This window comes from Cetorhinus maximus, chromosome 19 (assembly GCF_964194155.1).
Source record: "Cetorhinus maximus chromosome 19, sCetMax3.hap1.1, whole genome shotgun sequence".
In the NCBI taxonomy this organism is placed as follows: domain Eukaryota; kingdom Metazoa; phylum Chordata; class Chondrichthyes; order Lamniformes; family Cetorhinidae; genus Cetorhinus; species Cetorhinus maximus.
The window spans coordinates 20181496-20208681 of record NC_135897.1 but is presented as its reverse complement, the minus strand read 5'-3'; the positions used below and the strand labels follow the sequence as shown (position 1 = coordinate 20208681).

Sequence of the window (27186 nt, the reverse complement as noted above, 5' to 3'; positions counted from 1 at the left end):
GTTAGTGAATCTAGAGGTGAATAGTTTGGTGGGTGTTAATGAGACTGGAGTGAATGCTTTGGTTGGTGTTAATGGTGGAGGGTGGGTGAGATTACAGATGAGTGGGCCGGTCCTGTTGTACTTGAAATAAAGCACGTGTTATTTCTGTAAGTCTGACAGGAGTTTTGAGGAAGTGAAACTCAGTCTGGCTTCGTCACTGCAGGAAAGGCTGTTCGAGGACGCTGTGAAGCGTTCACTTTATTTGAAGCAGGCAGCGGAGTTTGGATGGAATAAAGTGAAGGAAGATGAACGATCGGTGGTACCATGAGGACATCTCCCGACCAATGGCAGAGACCCTGCTCGCCAAGGCGGCACAGGACGGCAGCTTTCTGGTCCGGCACAGCGAGTCATTCGAAGGAGCGTTAGCCCTGTGCTTGCTGTAAGTCAGTGATGGGTATAGTCTGGACAGGGTACACACTCCAATCTCACTGCGGAGGCTGTGAGGAATGGGAAACATCTCTTTCAAGGTGGGTTTCACGGGCTACCTCCCTTGCTGCTGTGTTCACCTGCTGGTTCCTATGAAAGCAGCAGTGTACACTCAGCACAGTGCCCTGGCTCTGGACAGAAGAACTCTTGTCACTGAGATCTTTATCGATCCTATTGCCCCGGAGGTTTGTGATTATCATTCCAATACTCTGATCACTCCGAATGGTGAGTGACTATTGGTCTAAACCCTGATTTCTCTCTCGGGCTCGGTGATTATTGATCTGCCTCCAGATTTCTCTGCTGAGAATCTCCAGCTCTGAGCGCAAACTGGCAAATAGCAGGAGAATCGTTGGAGTGCAGTGAGCTACTCACCCTAGCACCTGTCACTTCGGTACAGATTCTGAATTATTGACTGAGTTATTCTATGAGTAACACCCTTTGATTGAAAACCACTGTCGGCCCCAACATTGACACATTTCTTCGGCTCTGTTAGAACAACAGCAGTGAATTGGCATTTGCTCCCATCACAGTAACATCGATGCCTTTCCATTTTGGGAAGATAATTGAGAAATCTGTGATAAAATGCGAACTTATTGCAAGCTTCTCTTTTTCAATTAGCAGTAGATTTGGAGCTAGATTTAATCTCCTGTTTATTTCCATCCTTTCCATTTCTAGACACTCCTAGGAGTATCCACAGAGTGGATCAATGGAGTCGGGAGGGTTATTAAATCCATTATTTAATTCAATGGTCAGTGCTTGCTTTTTGGGACTTGTCTCTATCACGGGTCATATGCAGGATGGCCATAAACCCCACAAGACCTTTTCATCATACTTTTCTCCCTGCCTGCTCCATAGTCTACACCCATCACCACTCTTCCGTTCAAGTACACAGTCCCACCAACTTTGCTTTGACCTTGAATATGTCCTTTACTTTTACAGTGTTTGCTGAATAATTGATTGTACCTGAATGAACCCTCCACTTTGACACACCATACAAGGCGGCATTAATAAACTTGCAGGATGAGCATGCAATTGGCAAATTAATTTCATTTCCATATAGACAAGTGTGAGGTGTTACATTTTGGTAGAAAGAATAAAATGGCCTTGTACTGCTTGGAAAATAAGTGTTTAATGGAATAGAGGAGCAAAGGGATTTTCATGCTACAGTTGCATAAGTCACTTGTGTAAATAGAGACACAAGCGAATAAGGTCATAAAAATATAGCTCAAACATTGGGGTGCATTTACAAAGGGTTAGAATTGAAAGTCAAAGAAGTTATATTAAACTAGTGTAGAACATTGGCTCGACCACACTTGGCGGACTGTCAGCAGTTCTGGTCTCCATGCTATAAAAATGATACGATATTGGAGACAGTGCAGAAAGGTTCACAAAGATGATACCAGAACTGAGAGGATATACTTATTAGCAAAGGCTGAATGGGCTGGGGCTCTTCTCTCCAGAACAGAGAAGGCTGAGGGATGACCTGATAGAAGTCTTTAAGTTTATGAAAGGTGCTTAATGAGGTAGACGTAGATGTTTACCTTTGTCAGGAACAGCAAAGCAAGGCAAATAAATATAAAATTGTCGCTAATAAATCCAATAGGCAGTTCAGGAGAAATATGTTACGCAATGAGTGGTAAGAATATGGAATTCACTACGACAAGGAGTAGTTGAGATAAATATCGAATGGGAGATGAGGGCTTTGTTTGTTGACTGGATACTAGAATGTTGGTCGCATCATTTTCTGTTGCTTGGCCTTTGTGGACTCATTAGGTGAAACTGATTTCTATCAAAATGTTTCAATGATGATTCACATTGGCATAGAGCTTAGCCCTCCTGTTGTGTAGTTTCATGGTTAGAGAAGGAGTCTCTCTTTTCCATCTGAAATTCATAGTTTATGGATCACAACATGGTTGTTTCAATGATGCTTGACTATAGTAAGTCCCAACTGCTTTAATAAGTTTTGCACCTGAACCAGTCACTAGCTTATGCTTTGTATTTACCTTCATTTCCTTCCTTCTCTAAGGGAAGATCTTGTTCTCTCAGCCATAGAACATAGGATCAGGAGGAGACCATTCTGCCCCTTAAACCTGTTCCATCATTCATTTTGTTCATGGCTGACAGGTGTCTTAAATTCATTCCCTACCTTGATTCCATATCCCTTAAGACCCTACCTAACAAAAACCTATCAATCTCAGTTTTGAAATTCTCAACCGTTTTTTAGGGGAGGTAATTCCATATTACTGCTATCCTTTGTGTGAAGAAATGTTCCTTATGTCACCTTTGAATAGCCTAGCTCTAATTTTAAGGTTAAGCCCTCTTGTTCTGTACTCTTGACACAAGAGGGAACAGTTGCTCTCTATCTGCCCTGTCAAATCCTTTAATCTTCTTAAACACCCCAATCAGAAAACCCTTTAATCTTCTATACCCGAGGGAATATAATCCTGTGCTGACAACTGTGGAGAAATGAGGAACTTGTCATGTGACAAATCAAAGGCATATGTTGAGTCATACCACTCAGTAGCAAAGTAGGCCAAAAATCTGAAACTCTTGCTCATAGCAAGAAATTGGTCTCATTTTGTGAAACAATGGTTTGAGTAGATCTATAGGAGAGAAAACAACAATAGGTTTCTAGGGAAATATCTGTGGGATTCAACCCCTGGCCATTGGGAGCTTTTCTGAGAAACTGCAGTGACTTGAGTAAATAGATTTGAAAACAATTCAGTGTTCGCAACAGCCTGGAAAAGGTTCAATTTCCCGTTTCAACGTTTATCTGTACTGATTTGTAGCTGTTGGATGCTTATGAACTTACAGATCAAACTCTCACTTCCCCTTTCATTGCCTGCCTCACATCTGTCAGAAACCTCTGATTCGTGAATGCTCTGGCAGTTTGGGCAGATTTCATGTGTCCATCTAATCAACAGATTGGGTTTTCACATACTTCCAGTTCTGTTGATGTGGAATTTGAGGGACACTTTGAATTACTCAAGAGGTTAGGGAATTTAGAACAGTATTGATAAGCGGAAGAGATCAGAGACTTAGGATGAAATGAACAAAAGTAATCTTACCACAATATAACGTTTCAACTTCATTGTCAGTGCCTTTCTCCTCACTTTAAACCTTCTTAAAGCACATCTCTTCAACGATGCTTTTGACCACCTCTGCTAAAACTTTCCACGCTCTGTGAAGTGCCTTGAACATCTTTTGATTTAAGATGGTACAATAAAGCGCATTCTTCCTCGAGATTTTAGTGGTGTTGTTTAACACAGTGGGTCAACCTGTTCTTCGCACAGGATTCCCAATGATGAAGGCAGGATGCTTTTCAGGATTGAACAGAAAAATCTCCTTCTTTATTCCATCAGTATGTCCTTTAAAAGAGGACATCATTCCCCCACCAGTCCCTTTATGTTGTTCCAATAATAATGCAGTGGGGTGAGTGTGAGGTTATTCACTTTGGTAGTAAGAATAGAAAAGCAGAATATTTTTTAAAAGGCATGAAAACTTGTAAATGTTAATGTTCAGAGAGACTTGGGTGCACTTGTACAAGGAACATAGAAAGTTAGCATGGAGGTACAGCAAGCAACTGGGAAGGAAAATTGCATGTTGGCCTTTATTGCAAAGGGATTGGAGTTCAAATGTAAGGAAGTTTTGGTTCTTTTACATGGCTTTGGTGAAACCACACCTAGAACACTGTGGACAGTTTTGGTCTCCATACTTAAAGAAGGATAGACTTGCAATTTGAGGTGCTACAGTGAAGATGCACTAGTTTGGTTCCTGGGATCAGAGAGTTGTCCTATGATGAGATGTTGAGTAAATTGGGTCTACACTGTCTGAAGTTTAGGAGAATAAGAGTTGATATGATTGAAACATACAAGATTCTGAAGGAGATTGACAGGATAGATGCTGAGAGGTTGTTTCCCCTGGCTGGGAACATGGGGGCACAGTCTCAGAATAAGAGGACAATCATTTTGGACTGAGATGAGGAGAAATTTCTTCACTCAAAGTGTTCTGAATCTTTGGAATCCTCTATCCCGGAGAGTTGTTGATGTATCATCGTTGAATACATTCAAGACAAGATAGACAGATTGGCGGAGAAGTGTAAGATGATGCATTTTGGTAGGAAGAACATGCACAGACAATATAAAATAAGAGGTGAAATTTTGAAGGGGGTGCAGGAGCAGAAAGACCTGGGTGTGTATGTGCATAGATCATTGCAGGTGGCAGGATGGGTGGAGAGAGCAGTTAATAAAGCAGATAGTATCCTGGGCTTCATTAATAGGGGCATGGAGTAAAAGAGCAAGGAGGTTATGCTGAATTTATATAAGACACATGTCAGATCTCACTTGGAATATTGTGTACAGTTCTGGGCACCATATTATAGGAAGGATGTGAACGTATTGGAGAGAAATTTCAATTGGCAGGTACAGCTATCAGTCTTCTGTAGTCTGGTCCAATAAAGTCTCCACCTGAGTCCTGTGCAGCAGAACTAGCATGCAACTTTGATGATGTGACACCTGTGCTATCCGTTTCTCTTGCCCGAGCTCCTGTGTATTTGTGCCCAGTGTCTCACTGCACTGAGATCCCTCCTCTATCCGAGCCACTAAAATATGCACAATGTGAGTGTCTGAGCTGGTGACTGTGAGCATTAAGATCGAGTGATGATGTCTCCTCATCTTCACCATATTTTGCTTCTTCTCCCACTGACTAGGCAGATTCCAGTTCGCAGGTATCTGAAATAAAAAAAGGGGTGAGGGTTGGGTTGCGGTGAGGGGAAAGGAGAAAGTGAGAAGTCCATGCTTGCACTATCTGCAATTTCTGAGTCAGAAGGAATTAAAGGATGAACGGAAGCAGGTTGAGACATCATGCCTGCAATACATCAAATAGGCTTAATCGGGTTAATCATGTACTGCGATCCCCGCACTGGTTTTCAGGGTTTAGCCAATTCTTTCCCTAATTCAATACATTTGAGGTGGTACAGTGAAGATGCACTAGTTTGGTTCCTGGGATCAGAGGGTTGTCCTATGATGAGATGATGAGTAAATTGGGTCTACACTGTCTGAAGTTTAGGAGAATAAGAGTTGATCTGATTGAAACATACAAGATTCTGAAGGAGATTGACAGGATAGATGCTGAGAGGTTGTTTCCCCTGGCTGGGAATATGGAGGCACAGTCCCAGGATAAGAGTGTCCAAAGTTAAAAATAATCCCCAGGAGCTTCAATTTGATACCCTTCACAATGAGGATCCCTTGTACCGTCATCTACAATCTAATCCTCCCCACAGCTTAGCTTAATAAAAAGCAGACAGCACTGACACAGAATGTCCCAGGTTAACTAAAAAAGTTAAAGGCAGTATCAAACTTAAAGAAAAATCATATAATTATGCAAAGACGGATGGTAGGTCAGGAGATTGGAACAAAAAAAAAATAACAGCATAGAATGACAAAAAGATTAATAAGGAGGGAAAAATTAGAGTATGAGAGAAAGCTAGCTAGTAATATAAAGACGGATAGTAAGAGTTTCTGTAGATATTTAAATCAGACAAGAGTTAACAAAGTGTGCGTTGGTCCTATAGAGTATGCGTCTGTGGAATTTTGCTTCGGCCTTCACTATAGAGGACACAAGTAATATACCTGAAATAGCTGTAAATCAGGAAACGGAACTCGGGAAAATTTCAATGACAGGGGAATTGGTATTGAGAAAATTGCTGGGGCTGCGGGCTGACAAATCTCTAGGTCCAGATGGGCTTCACCCTAAGATCTTGAAAGAAGTGGCAAGAGAGATAGTTGATGTGCTGGTTTCAGTTTTCCAAAATTCCCTAAATTTGAGGAAGGTTCCTTTACATTGGAAAATAGCAAATATGTCCTCAGAACATTAGTCATGTACTCTGGATCACTGACGGCACCATCTGCCTCACCTGTACTTTATATAGACTTAGCAACATGATGAGGTTATTTGTCAGTAGGCTAATTTGGAATTGCTGAATGCCGCAAATATTCAAGGAAGAGGAATGAAAATACTGCAGTGGAATTAACCAACAGTAAAGAGGAAGAAAAGATAAAGTGAACTGGCACTTAGAAGGAGAAGGAGAACTGCTAGCTAGAACTATAGGGCTCTGACCAGACCACAGTACATGAATAAGGAAAGACCTGTGCACACAGGTGGGTCACATGCGCTGTACACACTTACATGTACTCTCACCTAATATATCACACACAGGTGTACAAACAGATATACACATTACACTTTTTAATCTATACTAATGACTTGGGCTTGAGTATACCAGGCATAATTTCAAAGTTGCAGACGACACAAAATGTGGAAATGTAGTCAACAGTGAGGTAGACATGTGGAAGATGAAATTTAACGCTCAGAAGTATGAAATGATATATATAGGGAGGATAAGGAGAGGCAATATGAATTAATTTTAAATGGAGTGTTTCTGAAAAAATAGGCTCAATTTTCTTTTCCATTGGCTTCAACAATAAAGAACATTGATTGTGGAGTAAAACAATTTGCTGATTTGTTAAGAGCTTCTATTGTTATACTGGCGCTAACCAATTTTACCCGCTGTGCCCAGGAAAGGGAGTCTGATTAATCTTTGGGTTAAGGTGCCATTAATTCTTGTTGTGCTAAATCTCATCACACTGGTCAGACCTTTCTCCTCAGCCTGATTATGACATCTGAGGGTATTTCCATGGCAACCAAAGCAATCTCTTTATTTGTTGGAGCCACAAAAATACAAACTCTGCAGCGGTAGTGTTATATTGGGCTGAATTTTCCCAGAATTGCACTAAGTGCGGTAGCGGGCGGGTAAAATGGTAAAATAGGTAAAATGCTGATGAAAATGGCGGCTTTTCACGCCGTATGTTCCTAAGCCCGCCTCATTATTTATTTACTCCTGTGAAACATGCCATTTCCAGGCCGGGTGGGCTCTCATTCAGCTGCTTACCATTACCCCGCTGTTGCATCACACCAGCTGCCATCTTTAAAAGGCAGCCGCCAGCAAAGCGCTCATCGCCACCAGCTCACCACTACTGCTTGGGAGACATGGCCAGCACAGGCAAATGGACTGCAGCCCCTGCTTCAGCAGCGGGTCCCTCGAGCAACTACTGGATGCTGCGGAAGCCCGCCGGGATGTCCTGTACCCCCGCTCTGGCTGCAGGATGGGTAGCAATGTCACCAACCTGGCTTGGGAGGTGGTGGCAGCGGTGGTCAGTGCAAATGCCCTGCAGAAGAGGACAGCCACCCAGTGCTGCAAAAGGATGAATGGCCTCCTCCGTTCCACCAGGATAAGTCACTCTTTTCATCACTCCCAACTCACACACTCACAAACCCACCACACACCCACAGAGCCCTCACAGGGACATTACTATTCACTTTCTCACACTCACTGTCATTGTCCTCATCCTGTTCATGGAACCACTCACCACACACGAAGACCAAGCATACTTATCATCTGGCCCGGCAGGAGTCCTGATACACTCTCCCCATCTCTATCCATGCAGGACAAACTGGCTCACAACAGGAGGGAAAGGTCACAGACAGGTGGAGGGATGCCGGAGATCAAAGTTCTGACAGAATTCGAAAACAGAGCCATCCAGCTGGCCGGCGATGACCGGCACCGGTCCTGTGCTGACAGTGAGGTCGGCGCTGCTCTACCAATTGAGGATCCAACAGTGCAACGTCCATCAGACAACCATATCATGAGTGATGTGTCCTCTTTCACAGGTCACTGCCATGCATTCATTATCTCCCCTTGCTTCCACAGGCACATCTGGGAAGCAGCAGACGGAATCCATGACCCAGGGCCTCCAAGCAAGCTCTGAAGAAACCTCCGAAGAAGAATCTGAAGGCATTCTCCCTGAAGTCCCGTCACAGCGCTCGCCCACACCCTCCACCAGTGCAGAGACACACACCTCGGTGGAACCTAGCTTTACAGTAGCCTCGGGGTCACAATCTGCTAAGCACATCGCACTGTCTGAACCACAGCAGGTGGAGGCAAGTACTTTCCTGGTCCCCGGCACTCAGAGGACTGCTGGAGGCCAAAACATTGCTGAGTCCAAGTCAGATGATGAGCCTCTGGACTCGGTCATGTCACAGTTGCTTCAGCTGCAAAGGCAAGCTCGGGAACATCAGGAAGGGATGTCTGCTGCACTCTTCAGATTGCAAGGCACGATGGAGGAGTCCATCCACCTTCAGGCTGAGGTGATAGCACCGGCAATGCAATGCACTGAGGTCAACCCTGGCAGGATGGCAGCCGCCATGAAGACCTTGGCCCAGGACGTCACTCCTGCACTGCATGCTCGGGTTTAACTCCATCACTGACACCATAGCTGGCCTCCAATAGTGTGTACACAAGAGAGGTGCTGGGCAGCTCGATCTCACTCCAGCTTCCCCTTCTGTTCATGGAGTCAGCCAGGGGCCCTCGGGCACCCATAGGATAGAGGATCAGCAGGTGCACACTCCGAGGCCATTCACCTAGGTGACTCTAGGAGTGACTGGCCCACCTGACTCCTATCTTCCTGTGACCTCTGCAGTTCCAGCTTCACAGGCCGAAGAGGGTGACATTGCTACACAACAGGACCCCGAATGCAGGCAGGGGCCCTCCAAGTCTCGGCCCTCCAGAGGACGCCCGCCAAAGTCATCACAGACAGGGCATAGCAGTCAGCAGGCTGGCTCTGCCCCCACTGTTCATGTCCGGGGAGCACCAAGATGTAGCAGCAGGGTTAGGAAAGTTAAGGAGAATTATCTGTACAGCCTGGGCATGGGTGTTAATCACTTGCACATAATGTTCACTATTGTCTATAAACTCCCAACAATGTCTCCCTCCCTATGGCTCCTTGTTCTGGTGATCAGTGTTTGTGTCACTCAGATGTGAAACCTTTCTGCACAAAATAAAAGGCAGGTGTCTCAGGCCAGGGCCTCTTCCCCTTGCTCTGTACCGCCTTCAGACCACAGTGATGGTCCAGCCTCACACTCCCTGGGAACATTACTGATGACTGCACCTCAGCAGCACTGGTCATTGCTGCCAGAATGTCGTGGGCAGGCGTCACAGAGTTCTCTCTTTCTCTCTGTGTGCTCTCAGCACCTTTAAGGTGGGTCTGGCCCCCATCACACCAGCATCTGTGACCAGTGATGCTGTGCACCAGCTCCTGAAGGACTGAGGTGCTGAAGGTGGGCACAGCATCAGAAGCATCTAAAGTTTCATGGCTGCGTCTCTGAGATGGCCCTGATCATGGAGCGCAAGCGAGCTGCCCTCGACCAGACAGGAGTCAGATATTCTTAGAGTCATGTGAAGATCTATGGAGTGTCCTCACTGCATGTCGTCATCATCCGCCTGTGAACGAGCGACTATTAGGGCCTCCACTACATCTCCATGACAGGGGCATTCTCACAGAGGGTATTGGCACTGCCATAAGCCAGGCTGGAGTCAAACGTTCACAACTGCGATGTGAGGATCTATGGGGACAGCTCACTTGCATGTCGTCATCATCCTCCACAAATCAGGCAGCTACGAGGGCCTCCCGAGTGCACCTTGCCTAGTCTAGCCAATGCGAGAGCCTCATCCCCGTCATCATCACCACTGAGGATGCCCTCACCCTCATCCCCGTCAGCGTCCTCCTCATCAGAGGAGGCATGGAGCTCCTCCATCTCCTCCTCAGCCGGCTCCTCTCCCCGTTGCAGTGCCAGGTTGTAAAGGATGCAGCAGACAATGATGCCTGACACCCTCTGCGGACTGTATTGCAGGGCTCCTCCAGACCAGTCCAGGCACCAGCTGCAGCATGAGTGTCATTATATCATTGCTCTGCTGCAGTCTGAGGCCGCCGCATGTGTGTCATCAGCCATGGTCTCTGCGGGCAGCCCTTGTCCCCAAGGAGCCAACCCTGCAGCCTCTGTGAACCCTGGAAGACTGCAGGGATCTGCAAGCGACCCAGGATGTAGGCGTCGTGCACACTCCCTGGAAACCGTGCGCAGACCTGCAGGATGCATTTCTGGTGGTCACACACCAGCTGCACATTCAGTGAGTGGAAGCCCTTGCTGTTGATGAAGTCCATCAAGTGTAGCGATGGAAACCTGAATGCCACATGAGTGCAGTCAATCGCACCCTGCACCTGTGGGAATCCCGAGATCAGGGTGAATCCAATGGCCCTTGCATCCTGGCTGTCCTGGTCCTGGGCGAAATGCACAAAGTTGTGTGCCATGGAGAAGATGGCATCCGTGACCTCATGGATACATTTGTGGGTGGCGGATTGTGAAATCCCACAGAGGTCACCTGTGGGGCCCTGAAAGGAGCCACTGGCATAGAAATTGAGCGCCAGAGTCACTTTCACAGCCACTGGCAGTGGATGCCATCCATGTCCCCTTGGCGCCAAGTCCTGCAGTAAGTGGCAGATGTGAGCCACCAGATCCCTAAACATGCGCAGTCGTCAGCGACACTGGTTCTCAGTCATCTGCAGGAATGACAGGCGGTGTCTATAGACCCTGGGTGTCACTAAGCACCGACCAGCCACGGCTCACTGTCGCTCCAGGGCAACGTGTGTGGGAGCCCCTGCTGCCCCTTCTTCATGAGGTTGCTGCTCCTGCCTTTGCACAGCCAGGAGCCTCAGTCACTCTCTCCTCCATCTTCTAAAGTCTCTGTAGGCCATCAGGCAGACAGCTAGGTCACCAGGATCCATGATCCTGACATGGTCCTCCTGCAGCATGAAAGAGAGAGAGAGAGACGTGGTTATCATGGCTGTACTTAGAACCTTTCCTGACCCTGTGTGACCACCCCTTGATGCTTCCCGGAGAGTGCTGGCCACCCCTCGGGCAGAGATGGGTGCGCTGCATGGCTGCGACATGGGGGACACTGTTCCAAACAGGGATGCTGAGATTGCAAGGGGCTGTGAGCACTTCCAGCAGTGACTGTTACATAGCCAGCGATAGCGAGGAGATTGTACAACGTGTGCCGTCCAACTGCTCCGCGGTTCAATAAAGTGGTGGAGGACTCGAAGTCTGTGCCAGGGGGGTGGGGATGGGGGGTGGGGGTAAGGTATGGAGCACTTGGTGGCCCTTTGGTGCCTCCGCATTGTTTGCAATGTCGGGCAGGCTTGGAGCCTGACCCCAATCATATCACTGTGGATGCACCTGATCTGTCTTAGTTGCAGAAGCATTGTCAGTTTATACAGGTGACCCAACTACGTGGCCATTTCACTCACTTATCCTGCTCTCCACCTGTGTGCACCAGGGCAGCAGTCGCCTCTGAGGCTGGCCATCACTTGCCCCCAGACACCCCCACCCCTCAGCAGCCGCCTGTGGGGCCAGGCATCAGTTTCCCCTGCCGCCTGGTGCCCCTGAGGCCTGTAAACAGCGGGTGAGCTGTGGAGAACACTGCAGCTCACTTACCTCAGTTCCTCCAAAGTGAAGGCCGCCAAGTGCATGTCGCCTGTGTGCTGTTGTGAAACACGTCAGCGTGCTGTCCCGCTGATGTGGACAGAAGATACGGTGGGGTTCCAAGAGCCTGGCGGGATGTCCTTTTAATTATATGCTAACCTTTACAATTCGCTCCCTGCCGACCGATAGCAGGAAACGCGGCCCGCCATCAGCGGGCTGAGCGGAAGATCGTAACCTGCCTTCACACCGTCGTGAAGTGGGTCTCGCCATATTTTCCGCACACGCCACCTATCATGCCCGCCGCCAGCGGGCTCAGAATCTGCCCATTGTCTCAACAATCAATGGTCAGCGCCAGTGATTTTACCCAAAATGATTAGCTTCAGGCTTCAATCCTGATGGCTAGGCCAGTGACAGGGAATGAAATTTTCCCTTTGGTTAAGGACAGGAATGAGCGTGTGAAAGCGAATGAAATAAGGAAATTCATAATAACCATGCAGTGTTTTCGATTGTCTGCTATTACACTTAAATGCAGCATAATGGTACAACTGAAAGTGATTGCTTTAACCAGGATGTGTATACTGTTGACAACTGAACGAGTGTTGTAGATAAAGTAGTATTGACCAACCAGGAAATGATCATAGCTCAGCCTTAGGATTTAGATAAGGTCATTGAGCTGCTGTAGCTTCATGCTTTGATATTTGAGATTATGCTAGTTCCATTCTACCTTGATCCTAAGCCTGTTAAAGGGCTAGAGCAGAACATCCTCCACTCTGATGTGGTCTTGTCAGTAATATTCTTTAATGTGGGAAGAGCTTGATCTTTCATTATATAAATATTTAAGTACCTCAGAAATAGGAGCAGGAGTAGGCTACAGGGTCCCCAAACTTGTTCTACCATTCTGGCTGAAGTTTTACATCGACCGCGTTTTTACACTTTCCTCATGTTCCTAGTAAAACCCTCCAAGAATGTAATACATTTTAATGAGATCACTTCACATTCTTCTCCAAAGAATGTAGGCCCATTCTATTCAATCTCTCCTCATAGAACAATGCTCTCATCCCAGGAACCAATCTAGTGAACCTTCATTGCACCGCACCCCCCCTCCCCCCTCCCCCAAATCAAGTATATTATATCTCCCTTATGTACAGAATTCAAAACTTTCCACAGTACTACAGGTGTGCTCTCACTCCAATGCCCTACCTAACTGTAGGAGCATTTCCTTACTCATATACTGCAGCTCCCCTACAATAAAGGCTAACATTCTATTTGCCTTCCTATTGCTTGCTGTACCAGCATGCTAACTTTCTGCGATTTCTGTACATGACTTTCTTATGTCCCATAGAGATATAAGGAATTGACTGCCGCACTCTGAAAGAATCCAATTTGTGATTAAGATCCCTTTGGAATTTCTTTAGCCCTTATTCTAATTAGTAAATCTACCTCGTTGCAGCTTGGAAAGTTAGTGGTTAGAATATTTGTTTCCCATCTGCTGTTTGTTTAAATGGAGCCTTCTAAAATTTTCCAAAACAGCTTTTATACTAGAGAATTCAAAATAAGAGCAGTATTGAAGGAGTGATGTACTATCAGAAGTTCAGACTTTCGACTGAAAGGCTAAATAGGGCCCCGCCTGCTCGCACAGGTAAAAGGGTTGCCAACCCTTCAGGATTGGCCTGGAGTCTCCAGGAATTGAGATTGATCTCCAGGACACTGCTGTGCGCTGCCCTGGGACTGGGTGGGACAGTGGGTCAGACACTGTCCTTTCACATTCTGAGACTGAGTGGGATAGTGGGTCAGACTCTGTCCTTTCACACTTTGGGAATGGGTGGGACAGTGGGTCAGGCACTGTCCTTTCACACTCTGGGACTGGGTGGGACAGTGGGTCAGACACTGTCCTTTCACACTCTGAGACTGGGTGGGACAGTGGGTCAGACACTGTCCTTTCACATTCTGAGACTGGGTGGGATAGTGGGTCAGACACTGTCCTTTCACACTTTGGGACTGGGTGGGACAGTGGGTCAGGCACTGTCCTTTCACACTCTGGGACTGGGTGGGACAGTGGGTCAGACACTGTCCTTTCACATTCTGAGACTGGGTGGTGCAATGGGTCAGACACTGTCCTTTCACACTCTGGGACTGGGTGGGACAGTGGGTCAGGCACTGTCCTTTCACACTCTGGGACTGGGTGGGACAGTGGGTCAGACACTGTCCTTTCACATTCTGAGACTGGGTGGTACAATGGGTCAGACACTGTCCTTTCACACTCTGGGACTGGGTGGGACAGTGGGTCAGACACTGTCCTTTCACACTCTGGGACTGGGTGGGACAGTGGGTCAGACACTGTCCTTTCACATTTTGGGACTGGGTGGGACAGTGGGTCAGACACTGTCCTTTCACACTTTGGGACTGGGTGGGACAGTGGGTCAGACACTGTCCTTTCGCACACTGCACTGGGTGGGACAGTGGGTTTTTACTTTTGCACTCCTTTACTTGGATTTAACTCTAGCCCAGGCAGTTGTGATGAAAGTTTTATGTGTCAGTTGGCTGTAATAAGTTTGTGAATCTTTATTGCATTCCTATTGGCTTACACATTGTAAATAAGTGCAGTTTTTAAGTGTCATCCTTTGCCTGGTGGTAGTCCTGTTGATTTTCAGCTGACAGGTTGTGAGATCAAGCCCTGCTCCAGAGACTTAAGATAATTCAGGCTGACACTCTTCCAGATTTCAGGGAGGGTTATATAGCAGAGGTGCTGTTGTTAAACCAAAGTAACATCTGGTCTCATGGGGTGAATATAAAGATCATGCTATTTGATGTGGGTAGTCCCCCAGTTCCTGGGCAGCATTTATCTTTCAAGGCTAAGGCTGGAATAAACAGATTTTTGGTCTCTCAGGGAATTAAGGGATTTGTAGAGCAGGTGGGAAAATGGAGCTGAAGCCCAAGATCAGCCCTGATAGTATTTTTTTTATTAAGTCACAGGAAGTTGGCTTCGCTGGCTGGGCCAGCATTTATTGCCCATCCCTAGTTGCCCTTAAGAAGGTGATGGTGAGCTGCCTTCTTGAACCGCTGCAGTCCACTGAATGGTGGGGCAGGCTTGACAGGCCATAAGGCCTACTCCTGCTTCTATTTCTTGTGTTCTTGTGTTCAACCAACATCACCAAAGGAAAAGAACAGATTATCTGGTCATTTATCTCATTGCTGTTTGTGGAATCTTGCTGTGCACAAATTAGCAGCCACATTTCCCTACGTTATAACAGTGACCTTACATCAAAAGTACTTGATTTGGCTGTGAAGTCCTTTGGGACATCGTGAGTTCATGAAAGGCGCTGTATGGCATGTTCTTTCTTTCTAACATGTGGCACAAAGTTTGTAGAATTATTCAGCAAAGAAATAGGCCATTTGGCCCATCACCTGTGCTGCACTTTCACTCACAGAGGAGATGGAAGAGCTGGTTTCGGAAATGGACCAAGGAGCTAATAATGCAGAGAGATGCTGTGTCTTTTTCATGTTGTATGGTGAGGGTGGGGGGCAGAATAGAGCGTGTTCAGAAATCATGGCAAATAATCTACTTGAATCAAATTTAATTGTCTCATTTTCTTTGTTCCTCTTTTCCAGTTTTGAAAACTGCATCTACACTTACAGGATCTTTATAAATGAGGACAATATGTTATCTGTTCAGGTAGGTGTTTAATCATGCTTAAAGCACTGAACTGTGTCAAAACTTGTAACCCCATCACCCGGCAGAGCGCTATGAATCTCTCCAAATGCCTTTGGAGAGATCAGTACCAAATTAGCTCGAATAATTGTTGAGGCTCAAAGGGTCAGCTACCAATGTTTTGTCAATAACTATCTATTTAAGAGCAGATTTGCTAGTAATTCTAGTAATCACCAGTAAGCCAGTATTGATAAAGATGGACCTGATGATGTAATCTGTAAGAATATGGTTCCCCTTGCCCTGCTAGAATTGGGGATAAGTCAACCTTGGAGCAGGACATCTAGAATTGGAATTGTGAGCTATGCTGATGGGTTGATATCCTGGTGCTTTATTTGTTCCCTTTTAAGGCTTGAGGAGAAGTCTCAACATTTTTGACAATGCCAAATACTCCAGATGCTGAAAATATAAAATAAAAACAGAAAATGCTGGAAATACGCAGCAGGTTCGGTAGCAGCTGTGGAAAGAGGAACAAAGTTAATGTTTTGAGTCAAATATGACTCTCCTTCAGAACTTCTCCTGTCCTGTGGAAGAGTCATATTGCACGCGAAATGTTAACTCTGTTTCTCTCTCTTCTTGGATGCTGCCAGACTGCTGAGTATTTCCAGCATTTTCTGTTTATATTTCTCATCCGTTTATGGTTGTTTCTTTAGCATTGTGTGAGTCCCTTGGGAGGTTGGATGGAAACTGTGATGGGGTGATTTTACGGTTTGTGGAGGGAGTCAGCTGCGTGAGTTATTTCAGCTCTTTATTCCATGCGTTAACTGTTTACTTCCGGATCTATGGATAGCTATGCGCGTACAAGATTACAGGGATATTTGCTGTCCTTTCAACACACACAAAATTTTAAAAAATTCATTCATGGGATGTGAGTGTTGCTGGCTAGGCAATGGTGTAATGGTATTGTTGCTGGATTAGTAATCCAGTGGACCCAGGATAATCCTCTGGGGGACCTGGGTTCAAACCCTGTCATGGCAGATGGTAGAATTTGAATTCAATAAAAACCTGGAATTAAAAGTCTAATGATGACTATGAAACCATTGTCAATTGTTGTTAAAAACCCATCTGGTTCACTAGTGTCCTTTAGGAAAGGAAATCTGTTGTCCTTACCTGGCCTGGCCTACATATGTCTCCAGATCCACAGCAATGTGGTGTTGACTCTTAAATGGCCTCTGAAAAAGGACAATTAGGGATGGGTAATAAATGCTGGCCTAGCCAGCGATGCCCACATCCCATGAATAAATAAAAAATATATATTTATTGCCCATCCCAAATTTCCCTTGAGAAGGTGGTGGTGAGCAGCCTTCTTGAACCGTTGGAGTCCATGTGGTGTTAGGGAGGGAGTTCCAGGATTTTGACCAGCAACAGTAAAGGAACAGCAATATATTTCCAAATCAGTACAGTGAGTGTCTTGGAGGGGAACTTCCAGGTGGTGGTGTTCCTATGTGTCTGCTGCCATTTTCCTTCTAGATGGTAGTGGTCATGGGTTTGGAAGGTGCTGTCTAAGGAGGCTTGGTGAATTCCTGCAGTGCATCTTGTAGATGGTACACTTTGCTGCTACTGTGCATTGGTGGTGGAGGGAATGAATGTTTGTAAATGGGGTGCCAATCAAGTGGGCTGCTTTGTCCTGCATGGTGTCAAGCTTCTTGAGTGTTGTTGGAGCTGCAGTCATCCAGGCAAGTGGAGAGTATTCCATCACACTCCTGATTTGTGCCTTGTAGATGGTGGACAGGCTTTGGGGAGTCAGGGGGTGAGTTACTCGCTGTAGGATTCCTGGCCTCTGACCTGCTCTTGTAAGTATAGTATTTATGTGACTAGTCCAGTTCAGTCTCTGGTCAATGGCCACCCCCAGGATGTTGATAGTGGGGGGTTCAGTGAGTGGTAATGCCATTGAATGTCAAGGAACAATGGTTAGATTCTCTCTTGTTAGAGATTGTCATTGTCTGGCACTTGTGTGGCACAAATGTTACTTGCCACTTGTCAGCCCAAGCCTGGATATTGTCCAGGTCATGCTGCATTTGGACATGGACTGCTTCAGTATCTGAGGAGTCACGAATGGTGCTGAACATTGTGCAATCATCAGCGAACATCCCCACTTCTGACCTTGTGATGGAAGGAAGGTCACTGATGAAGCAGCAGAGGATGGTTGGGCCGAAGACACTACTCTGAGGAACTCCTGCAGTGATGTCCCGGAGCTGAGATGATTGACCTCCACCAACCACAACCATCTTCCATTGTGTTAGGTGCCGGGTAGATGCCAGTGTAGCTGTACTGGGACAGCTTGGCTAGGGGTGCGACAAGTTCTAGAGCACAAGACTTCAGTATTATTGCCAGAATATTGTCAGGGCCCGTAGCCTTTGCAGTATCCAGTGCCTTCAGCCATTTTTTGATATTATGTGAAGTGAATCACATTGGCTGGAGACTGGCATCTGTAATGCTCAAGGCCTCTGGAGGAAGCCGAGATGGATCATCCACTCGGCACTTCTGGCTGAAGATTGTTGCAAATGCTTCAGCCTTATCTTTTACACAGATTTTCTGGGCTCCCCCATTATTGAGGATAGGAATATTTGTGGAGCCTGCTCCTCCAGGGAGCTGTTTAATTGTCCACCACCATTCACGACTGGATGTGGCAGGACTGCAGAGCTTAGATCTGATCCTTTGGTTGTGGAATCGCTTAGCTCTGTCTATAACTTGCTGCTTATGCTGTTTGGAATAACCATGTGGATGAAATACCAGAAGGCAACTCGTTCCCCTGAAGTCAGATGTCACTGTGAGTCTATGGGAGGAAGAATATGATCAACGTAAGTTTTGTCAGGTGATATTCAACTCTTGAATATGTGCTCCTGACTCACAAGGCTCCACATCAGCAGCATCCATTCAAGGAATTAAAAATAATGACAGACTTGCATTTATATAGCACCTTTCATAAGCTCAGGTTGTCCCAAAGGGCTTCACATCTAATTAACTATTTTTGAAGTACACTGACTGTATGTAATGTAGGAAACGCGTTCGTGAATTTGCACACAGCAAGCTTGCACAAACAGAATGTGATAATGGCCTGATAATCGGGTTTGAAGATATTAGTTGAGGGATAAATATTAGCTAGGATATTGAGGAGAATTCCCCTGTTCTTCTTTGAAATAGTATTGTGGGAGCTGAGAGGGCAGTTGGGATTCAGTTTCATGTGTCATCTGAAAAACAGCACCCCCATCAATGCAGGACTCCCTCAGTACTGCACTGGAGTATCAAACGGGATTTTGTGCACAAGTGACCTGAATTCACAACCTTCTGACTAAGAGATGAGAGTGCTACGATTGAGCCAATTTTAGATGATAGTGAACTGTCAGTAGTGCTGGCCATGGTGAGTTGAAAATATCTTTCATTCATGCACAAGATGGCAATGGAGTTGGGAGAGACTTTGGAAACTCACTCCATGGAGCCACTTGGTGGCTAGACACTGCAACTGCAATGTGATGTTGACACATCAAAATTGATATGTTAACATTTTCCATTCAATTCTAAATGGTAAATGTACACAGAGAAGCATAAACAAAATCATGAAGTAACTTCGGTGGACATGAAGAGTTGGCTGACTTAACCATAATAAGACACAATTCAATCGCGTGTGGCATTGCACATAGGAAATCAAGAGTCAGTGAAGCAGGACCTGCAGACATAATTCAGCCACCATTTTTAAGTCTTTAGGTGGACCTTTACAGCCCTGCCGTGGTGGGGGCAGGGCTGGAAAATGTGGCAAGCCATTCAAAAGTACATTGGACTTCAGCGGGACCAGAAAATCCCGCAGGTGGGAGAGGGGAAGGTGCTGGCATGAACAGGAAGGTGGAGAGTGTCTGCTTGATTTGGGATGAAGGGGGATTCTGATATGAACTGGACAGGGGCGAGTGCTATGTGCTATGAAAGAAAACTCCTTTAGCTCTTGCCACAATCTTCCACTGTCCTCCTGCTGGAAGATTGGTTATAGTTGTTGTTTCAGTCACGGCTGCCATTTCAGTGTAGCTGCATGTTGAAGATCTTTAGCTGTCTCAGAGTTAGCACCTTTTGCTGCTTTACCAATTGGGTATAAGAAGCCAGAATGTGCCTGAGCCAAGTAAACTCTTATCTGTCCCTTTTAATAATTAACAGAAAGAAATCTGTGGAACCTATAAGCTCCAAGTTTTATTTATTCCAGCCTATTTTACGCTGAAGTAGGCCATTCAGCCCATTGCACCTGCACTGGGTCTTTGATGGAAGTTGTCTACATTCATCCTATTTCTCTCTCCTTTCCCCACATCCTTTGATATTCCTCCTTTTCAAAAAACCTATCCGATTCCCTTTCAATGATATTGTAGCCTCTGCCTAATGCCCATTTGTCAAAAAAGTTGGGTGGAATCGTCCCCTGCCATCATCGCCAGGTTTTGTGACAGGCAGGGGCAGATAATACAGCAGGAAATGGGTAAATTGGTTTCCCGATGGCGGGAAATGATGGCGGGAACTTGCGGTCCCAACCATCGTGGCGGGATTATGGCGGGTCACCGCTCCCACCAAAGGCTGTCGGGAAACTGTATTGCATCTCACTGTCAGGATTCAAATTAACACCCCACCCGGAATTGTCCTCCACCCCACCACGACACCCCTGCCCACCCCTCCCACCCCCCCACCCCCCAAATCTGATCAACCGCTCAACTAGCGGGATTTCATGCAGGTCCAGAACATGACCAGTTCACATGCCTGGACCTACTGAGATGGATGGACGGAGCAGCTTGGAGGCATGGAGCAGCAGGTGGACGGCTGGAGCAGGTGGTTAGTGCGCCTCCACTGGGTTTGGGGGAGGGATGGGTCATGGAGCACGCAGAGAAGGAAGTAAGGCACAAAGAGTGGGTGAGGAAGTCAAAAGAGCAGGGGTGGGGAGAGAATGAAGCCTTACAGGGGTCTTGGTTGGCTGCGGTGGGGGAATGGACCGGGGAGCATTGCAAGGGCCATAGGCGGGGTGTGGGGGAGGCAAACTGTGAGTTGGGTGGGGAGGTGGACAAGGGGAACTGTGTGGAGGGGTGGGGGGGAATGGTTCAGTGGGGGGGAGGTGTGGAGAAGTGGACCGTGATTGGGGGGAAGGGTTCAGAGGGAGGGGTTTGTGGTATTGATAGTGGAATCCTGGGGGGCAAACCGAGGGTATTGGTGGTGGCAGGGAACAGTCATGTTAAAAGGGACGGAGGGATGTGGTAAGGTGGGAGGGTGAGGATAAGTCGATGGCAGGTGAAGGGCCAGTTAGAGTTGTTGGAGGGGACTCTGAAGTGGATGCAGATCCTAGGGGTGGGCAAGATAAGGGTGGGAATCTCGATTGTGACTGGGGTGGGCTTGTTGGGGAGGGAGGACACATTCACAGTGATAAGCCGAAGGGTTATGGGGGTGCTGGTGTTCAAGGGTGATGGTAGGGCAAATGTGACACCGGCGGGGGAGGGGGGTGGGGTCAATGGTCCCTTCCTTTTAAATATATAAAAGGGAAGAGAGAGGCCAAAGTGAACATAGGCTCCTTCGAGAATGAGGCTGGCAAAATAATAATGAGAAACCAGGAAATGGTAGAGGAATTGAGTAAATACTTTGCATTAGTCTTCATGGTAGAAGACACTAATAGCATTTCAAAAATACTAAATAATCAAGGGGAAAAACGGAGGGGGGTGGAATAAATACAACAACTATCACTGGAGAAAAAGTACTAGGGATACTAATGGGGCTAAAGGCCGATAAGTCCCCTGGACCTGATGGGTTGCATCCTAGGATATTAAAGGAAATAGCTGCAGAGATAGTAGATGAACAGGCAGTAATCTTCCAAGAATCTTTAGATTCTGGAAAAGTCCCAGAGGATTGGAGAACTGCCAATGTAACACACTTATTCAAAAATGGAGGGAGACAAAAAACAGGTAACTATAGGCCAGTTAGCTTAACATTTGTCACTGGGAAAATGTAAGGATGTAATAACAGAGCATTTAGAAATACATAATCTAATCAAGCAGAGTCAGCATGGCTTCATGAAGGGGAAATCATGCCTGACAAATTTATTAGAATTCTTCGAGGAGGTAAAAAGCAGGATAGATAAAGGGGAACCAGTTGATGTAATATATTTAGATTTCCAAAAGGCGTTCGATAAGATACCGCACATCAGACTATTTAATAAGATAAGAGCCTATGGTGTTGGGGATAGTATATTAGCTTGGTTAGAGGACTGGCTAATTAATAGAAGACAGAAAGTTGGGATAAGGGGGGCATTTCAGGATGGAAACCTATAACTAGTGGAGTGCCACAGGGATCACTGCTGGAGCCACAACGATTTACAATATATATTAATGACTTGGATAAGGGAAATGAATGTAACATCAGCAAGTTTGCGGATGACACAAAAATAGGTGGGAAGGCAAATGGTGAGGATGATACAAAGAGCCTACAGAGGGATATAGACAGGTTAAGTGAGTGGGCAAAAACTTGGCAGATGGAATATAATGTGGAAAAATGTGAGGTTATGCACTTTGGCAGGAAGAATAGAGAAGCTAAATCTTATTTAAATGGAGAAAGACTGCAGAAAGCTGCAGCACAGAGGGATTTGGGAGTCCTTGTGCGTGAATCCCAAAAAGCTAACATACAAATTCAGCAGGTGATAGGGAAGGCAAGTGGAATGTTAGCCTTTATTTCAAGGGAATGGAGTATAAAATTAGGGAAGTCTTGCTAAAACTATACAAGGCACTAGTTAGGCCACACCTAGAATACTGTGAACAGTTTTGGTCCCCTTATCTAAGGAAAGATATACTGGCATTGGAGGCAGTCCAGAGAAGATTCACTAGGGGATGGAAGGATTTTCTTATGAGGAGAGGTTGAGTAGGTTGGGCCTGTACTCATTGGAATATAGAAGAATGAGAGGCGACCTTATTGAAACATATAAGATTCTTAGGGGGCTTGACAGGGTAGATGCTGAGAGGTTGCTTTCCCTTGTGGGGGAGTCTAGGACCAGAGGGCTTAATCTCAGAGTAAGGGGTTGCCCATTTAAGGCAGGGGTGAGGAGGAATTTCATCTCTCAGAGGGTAGTGTATCTGTGGAATTCTTTACTGCAGAGGGCTGTAGAGGCTGAGTCGTTAAGTATATTCAAGGCTGAGATAGACAGATTTTTAATCAGTAAGGGAATCAAGGGTTATGGGGAAAAGGCAGGAAAGTGGAGTTGAGGATGATCAGACTGGCCATGATCTCACTGAATGAAGGAGCAGACTTGATGGGCTGAATGGCTACTTCTGCTTCTACGGCTAATGATGATGGGGGGAGGGTAGAAAATGTTTGAGCAGGCCTGGAACAAAGCACACACAACTGCTGCTGAAGCACTGACCACTCCCTCGGTGTCCAGCTCACTAAATGCTGGATGGGAGGAAGGTCATCGGGTGGGTGAGCTGCAGGTCAGTTCTACTGGACAACTGAGGGCAAACCCCAACATTTATTCCTGACAAGGGAAAGGTGTTTAAATGGAAAAGGCTGTGAAGGGCAAGTGAACAGCGTAGGTGGGAGGCTTCTCACACACCGTTCGCAAGGGCCTGGCAAAGATTGATGCCTCCCTGCGCAGGCATGATTCAGGGGGACCTAGACCTTGCCTGGGTTAGCTCCCTGAATTTGAGGGTGCACACAGGCATTAACACTGACAGAGCCAATAAAAAGTGAGGAGATCTCTGTAAAGTGCAATATACATATATTTACAATGGAGCAGCAACAATGAACAGCAATAGTGTATCCGTCCCATCACAGTGAACTCAGAATTTCTGAATTTTACATTGCCTACTACAGCGTCTAGGTGCTTCTCCGACATCTGCATCAGGAGTGGAGGCAGCCTGCTGACCACTATGCCCTCTGATGAGTCTGGCGGGTGTCCTCTGGAGGATCAAGGCCTGGAGGGCTCTGGCTTTCTTTGGGTCTCCTGCTCTGGGACAGAGCCCCAGAGCCTGGAGTTGATGGGGTCATAGACAGGGAGGTCTCAGGACGCCTGGATACCCTTGGAGAGTCCTGATTGGAGGCCCCAGAGGTGCCCCCCTGACGTCCCTCCTCCCTTTTGGTGCCTGAGGGCCCCTCGCTGGCTCCTGGAGGTGAAGAGGCATCTGGAAGGAGGCTGAGGTGCCCCATTCCCCTCTCGCGTAGCCACTGCGAAAGCTCGCCCATGGCTAAAGCAATGGAGCGCAGGTCTGCGCGCATCTCTGGTAGAAGCTGGACGTTCTGCTGGACCAGGTCCACCACCCTCCCCGATGAGACCTCGATGTGTGCACATGTTGGTGCTACTATATCAGAGAGTAGGCGGACAGACTCCTCTGCCTCATGTGACACTCTGTTGAGGGCCTCTGCCACCTCTCCCTGATGTTCCCCCGCCTCTCGCTGGAGGACTCAGATTTAGCAGAGGCCCCTTCCAGAGCAGTCCCCCGAGTGCTGCTGACCTTGGCTTTCCCTGCCTCCTCCTGCTGCGGGCACGTGTCCATGCGGTGACCACCAGAGTGTGAGGCCCTGCCTAAACTAGATCTAATACCCAGCGAGGTGAATATCTCTTGATGGAGGATGCAGGCGAATGCTGTGACGATTTTACAGGTGAGAATTCGTCATCGTTGTCATCCTCCTTGGTGCTCTGCGGGTTGGGGCTGGGGTTCAGCTCAGGATTGGGGTCTGGCCTCACCCTCTTCCTGCTGGTACCTGTAATGGAAAGAGGAAAGAATGAGTGACTGCATGGGCTGCCTCCTACACTGCTCTGAGCATCACGCTCAGGTTTCTATGTGCAGAGATAAGCACGCTTCCTCACTGGATGGCTGAGGAAGGCCGGCCTCACCATCGCCACAGGAATGGTCATGGTCCTCCCCTGCTGATTTGGCAGCCCACTCTTTGTACTCTGAGAGGGAGCGGAGGTTGAGCATGCACCCTCCTGTCTTCTCTCTTTTGTGCCTGTGTCCCGCATAAGGGAAAAAGATGGTTCGTGATCACCTGTGATGCAGGCACTGTTTGCATGCCAACCCTCACCACCAACCCATTGGCAACTGGGTGCCTTATGAAAGATGTACTGCCGCTAGTCCCCAAGGGTACTTCAGCAGCACCTTCGAGGGCCATGAGCTCCAGCGGCTAGGACAAGGGCCACAGAGGAATGGCAGCAGAAATGTCTGCAATTGCCCTCTATATCAACACCCTCCAAAAAATTTGAGCCCTCAGTGTGACTGGGTCAACGACCCACAGTCACCTCCCTATCTGCAGGCTATATGGGCTGCAGTAGGACTACGAGGCAGCACCCCAGCACCATGTGAAGGGCTTTTATGCATGGGCGGCACAGATGGTGGCCTTGTCATTGGGTCCCAGTTCCCATTCAGTGAGGTGAGTATGGGGAGTAAAGGGCTTATTTATAAAAACAAAAAACTACTGCGGATGCTGGAAATCCAAAACAAAAACAGAATTACCTGGAAAAACTCAGCAGGTCTGGCAGCATCGGCGGAGAAGAAAAGAGTTGACGTTTTGAGTCCTCAGGGCTTATTTACCCTGGCAGTGCAGATGTGGTCATTCATCCTTTTCCTACACTGCAGGCTGATCCTCCTGTGCGTGGAGTTGGTGTTCACCACCCTGGCGACCTCCTCCTATGCAGGGATGGTGAGACGGATGGGCCTCCTCCTCCCATCCCTTGGGTAAAAGACGTCCCTCCTGTCCTCCATTGTATGCAAAAGGCAGTGGATGCATCACTGACCCTTTGGGGTCAGTGCTGGTTGGCTCTTGCCTGCCATGTCCAGTTCTGAAGTCCAGCGTGCAATAAATGACTTGCTGTCACGGTGCCTTTTAAATATGGCGCTTGGATATGAGGGTGGTGGGCTAGACTTCCTGCTCACCCCACTGCCCAACTAGTCTTGAAACCACCATCTGCATAATTTGAGGCCAGCATCGAGTGATTTGGTGTGTTTTCCCGCTAGGTTCCATGGCGGGAAATATTCCCGTTTCCCATCCCCGCCACGAGAATTAGGCCCAAGGCAAAGAATTCCACCCATTCTATGTACTAACAACTGTATGAAAAAAGAATCCTTCTAACTTCTCCCCTTCAGTGCTTATCCTCGGAAAATCCTCCACTGGATTCCTTTAACCTTCTGCGTTGCAATGAAAATCCCCCAGTTTTTTGAACCTTTCTTCACGTCTATGACCTCTCATTCCTGTTATAATTGTGCTGAATCTCTGCTCACTCTGCTACCCTTCCTATAATGTGGTGGTTAGGACAGCACTCTAACTGGGACCGAAACAATGGACTGAATTTTATGTCCCGCGGGCGGGCCCGACCCGATCAGGTGTAAAATAGTGTGCAATGATGTCGGGCAAGCGTCCCAATGTCAGCGCGCACTCACGCGATATTTGGGTGGGCCGGCACGAGTGGGTGCCAGAGCCGCCCCCGCCATTAATTAAGAGGCCACTTAAGGCCACTAAAAAGCCAATTGACGCTGATTTTTTTTTTTGCTGCCCATCCCACGTTACAGTTGGTGGGCAGGTGAATCGGACAGACAACCTTTGGATTTTGAGGAAACCTCATCCAAGGGTGGGATGAGGTGTCCGATGTTAATTTTTTAAAAAATAAAAATGTTTGGGCAGAATTTTTATCATCTATATGTTAAATTGAGGGATTCTTACGTGTGAATGTTTTTTTTTTAGGGATTTCATACTGTTTATTTTTGTGTTTAAAATTCTTCAGCTCCCTGATGTAGCTCTCTGCCTTTGGGGAGCTTTTATTGTGCGATCCCCCTGTGCCCGCGCTGATGTCGGAGATCGCCCTGTTCCCGCCCCCGCCCTGGCGGCGCTGAGCTTTTCAGAGGGCGCTTCACGCTGGCCATTAATTGGCCAGCCAGCGTGAAATCGCATTCGGGGGCTGATCGCGGGCATCAGCCCATTTCCCAGCAACCCCCGGCCCGCCCGCTGCACCCACTCAACAACCCGAAAATCCTGCCCAGTGTCTTGTACAAATTTAACGAACGTCCTTGTTTTTAATGCGCTCAGTCTTTGAAACCCCAAGGCCAGGATTTTGCCCTCGTTGGGCGGGCTCGATGGGGGTGGGCGGGAGCGGTCGGGAAGCCTGACCGCGATTTCACGCTGGCTGGCCAACTAAGGCCTGTCTAGCGTGAGACAGGTGCTGCAGCACTCTATGTGTGGGCAGTGGAGAGGGGCGAGCGGGGAACTTGGCACGTGCAAGTGCACGCAGGGAAAGCTCCCTGAGGTACAGAGCTGCCTCAGGGAGGTGAAGATATAAAAAATCAAAAATAAAGGTTTTTAAAATGTTACAAAACATGCCCCCACCCCACCTATATAGGGACATGTTATTAATGAAGAGGTAAAATTTTTATTTTCATTTAATTGCTGTTGGAAACCTCATCCCAATGTGGATTAGGTTTCCTAAAAAATGCAAATGCCGCTTGGCTTTTTCGCCAGTGAAAGATTACATTCAGTTGGGGACTGTAATGGCCTTAATGGGCCTGTTAATTGTTGGCGGGCGTGCTGCCAACTCCCATGCATGCTCACCGACCGAAATATTGTGCGAGTGCGCGATGACATCGGGACACTCGCCCAATGTTATCGCACGTCATTTTCGGCTCATTCGGGCCGGCACGCACCGCCCAACAAGGTAA

General features: G+C 47.2%; 1 protein-coding gene across 2 annotated transcripts in view; it reads left to right on the top strand.

Annotated features, from left to right (window-relative positions):
* Positions 1-207: 207 nt before the first annotated feature.
* inpp5d (inositol polyphosphate-5-phosphatase D) overlaps positions 208-27186 on the top strand; it is a 199007-nt gene continuing 172028 nt past the window's right edge. For both annotated transcript variants that reach the window (XM_078563554.1, XM_078563553.1), the window contains exons 1-2: positions 208-418; positions 15448-15511. In XM_078563554.1, the coding sequence (XP_078419680.1) occupies positions 285-418; positions 15448-15511 (198 nt within the window). In that variant the 5' untranslated portion in view covers positions 208-284. The remainder of the gene's footprint in view (positions 419-15447; positions 15512-27186) is intronic.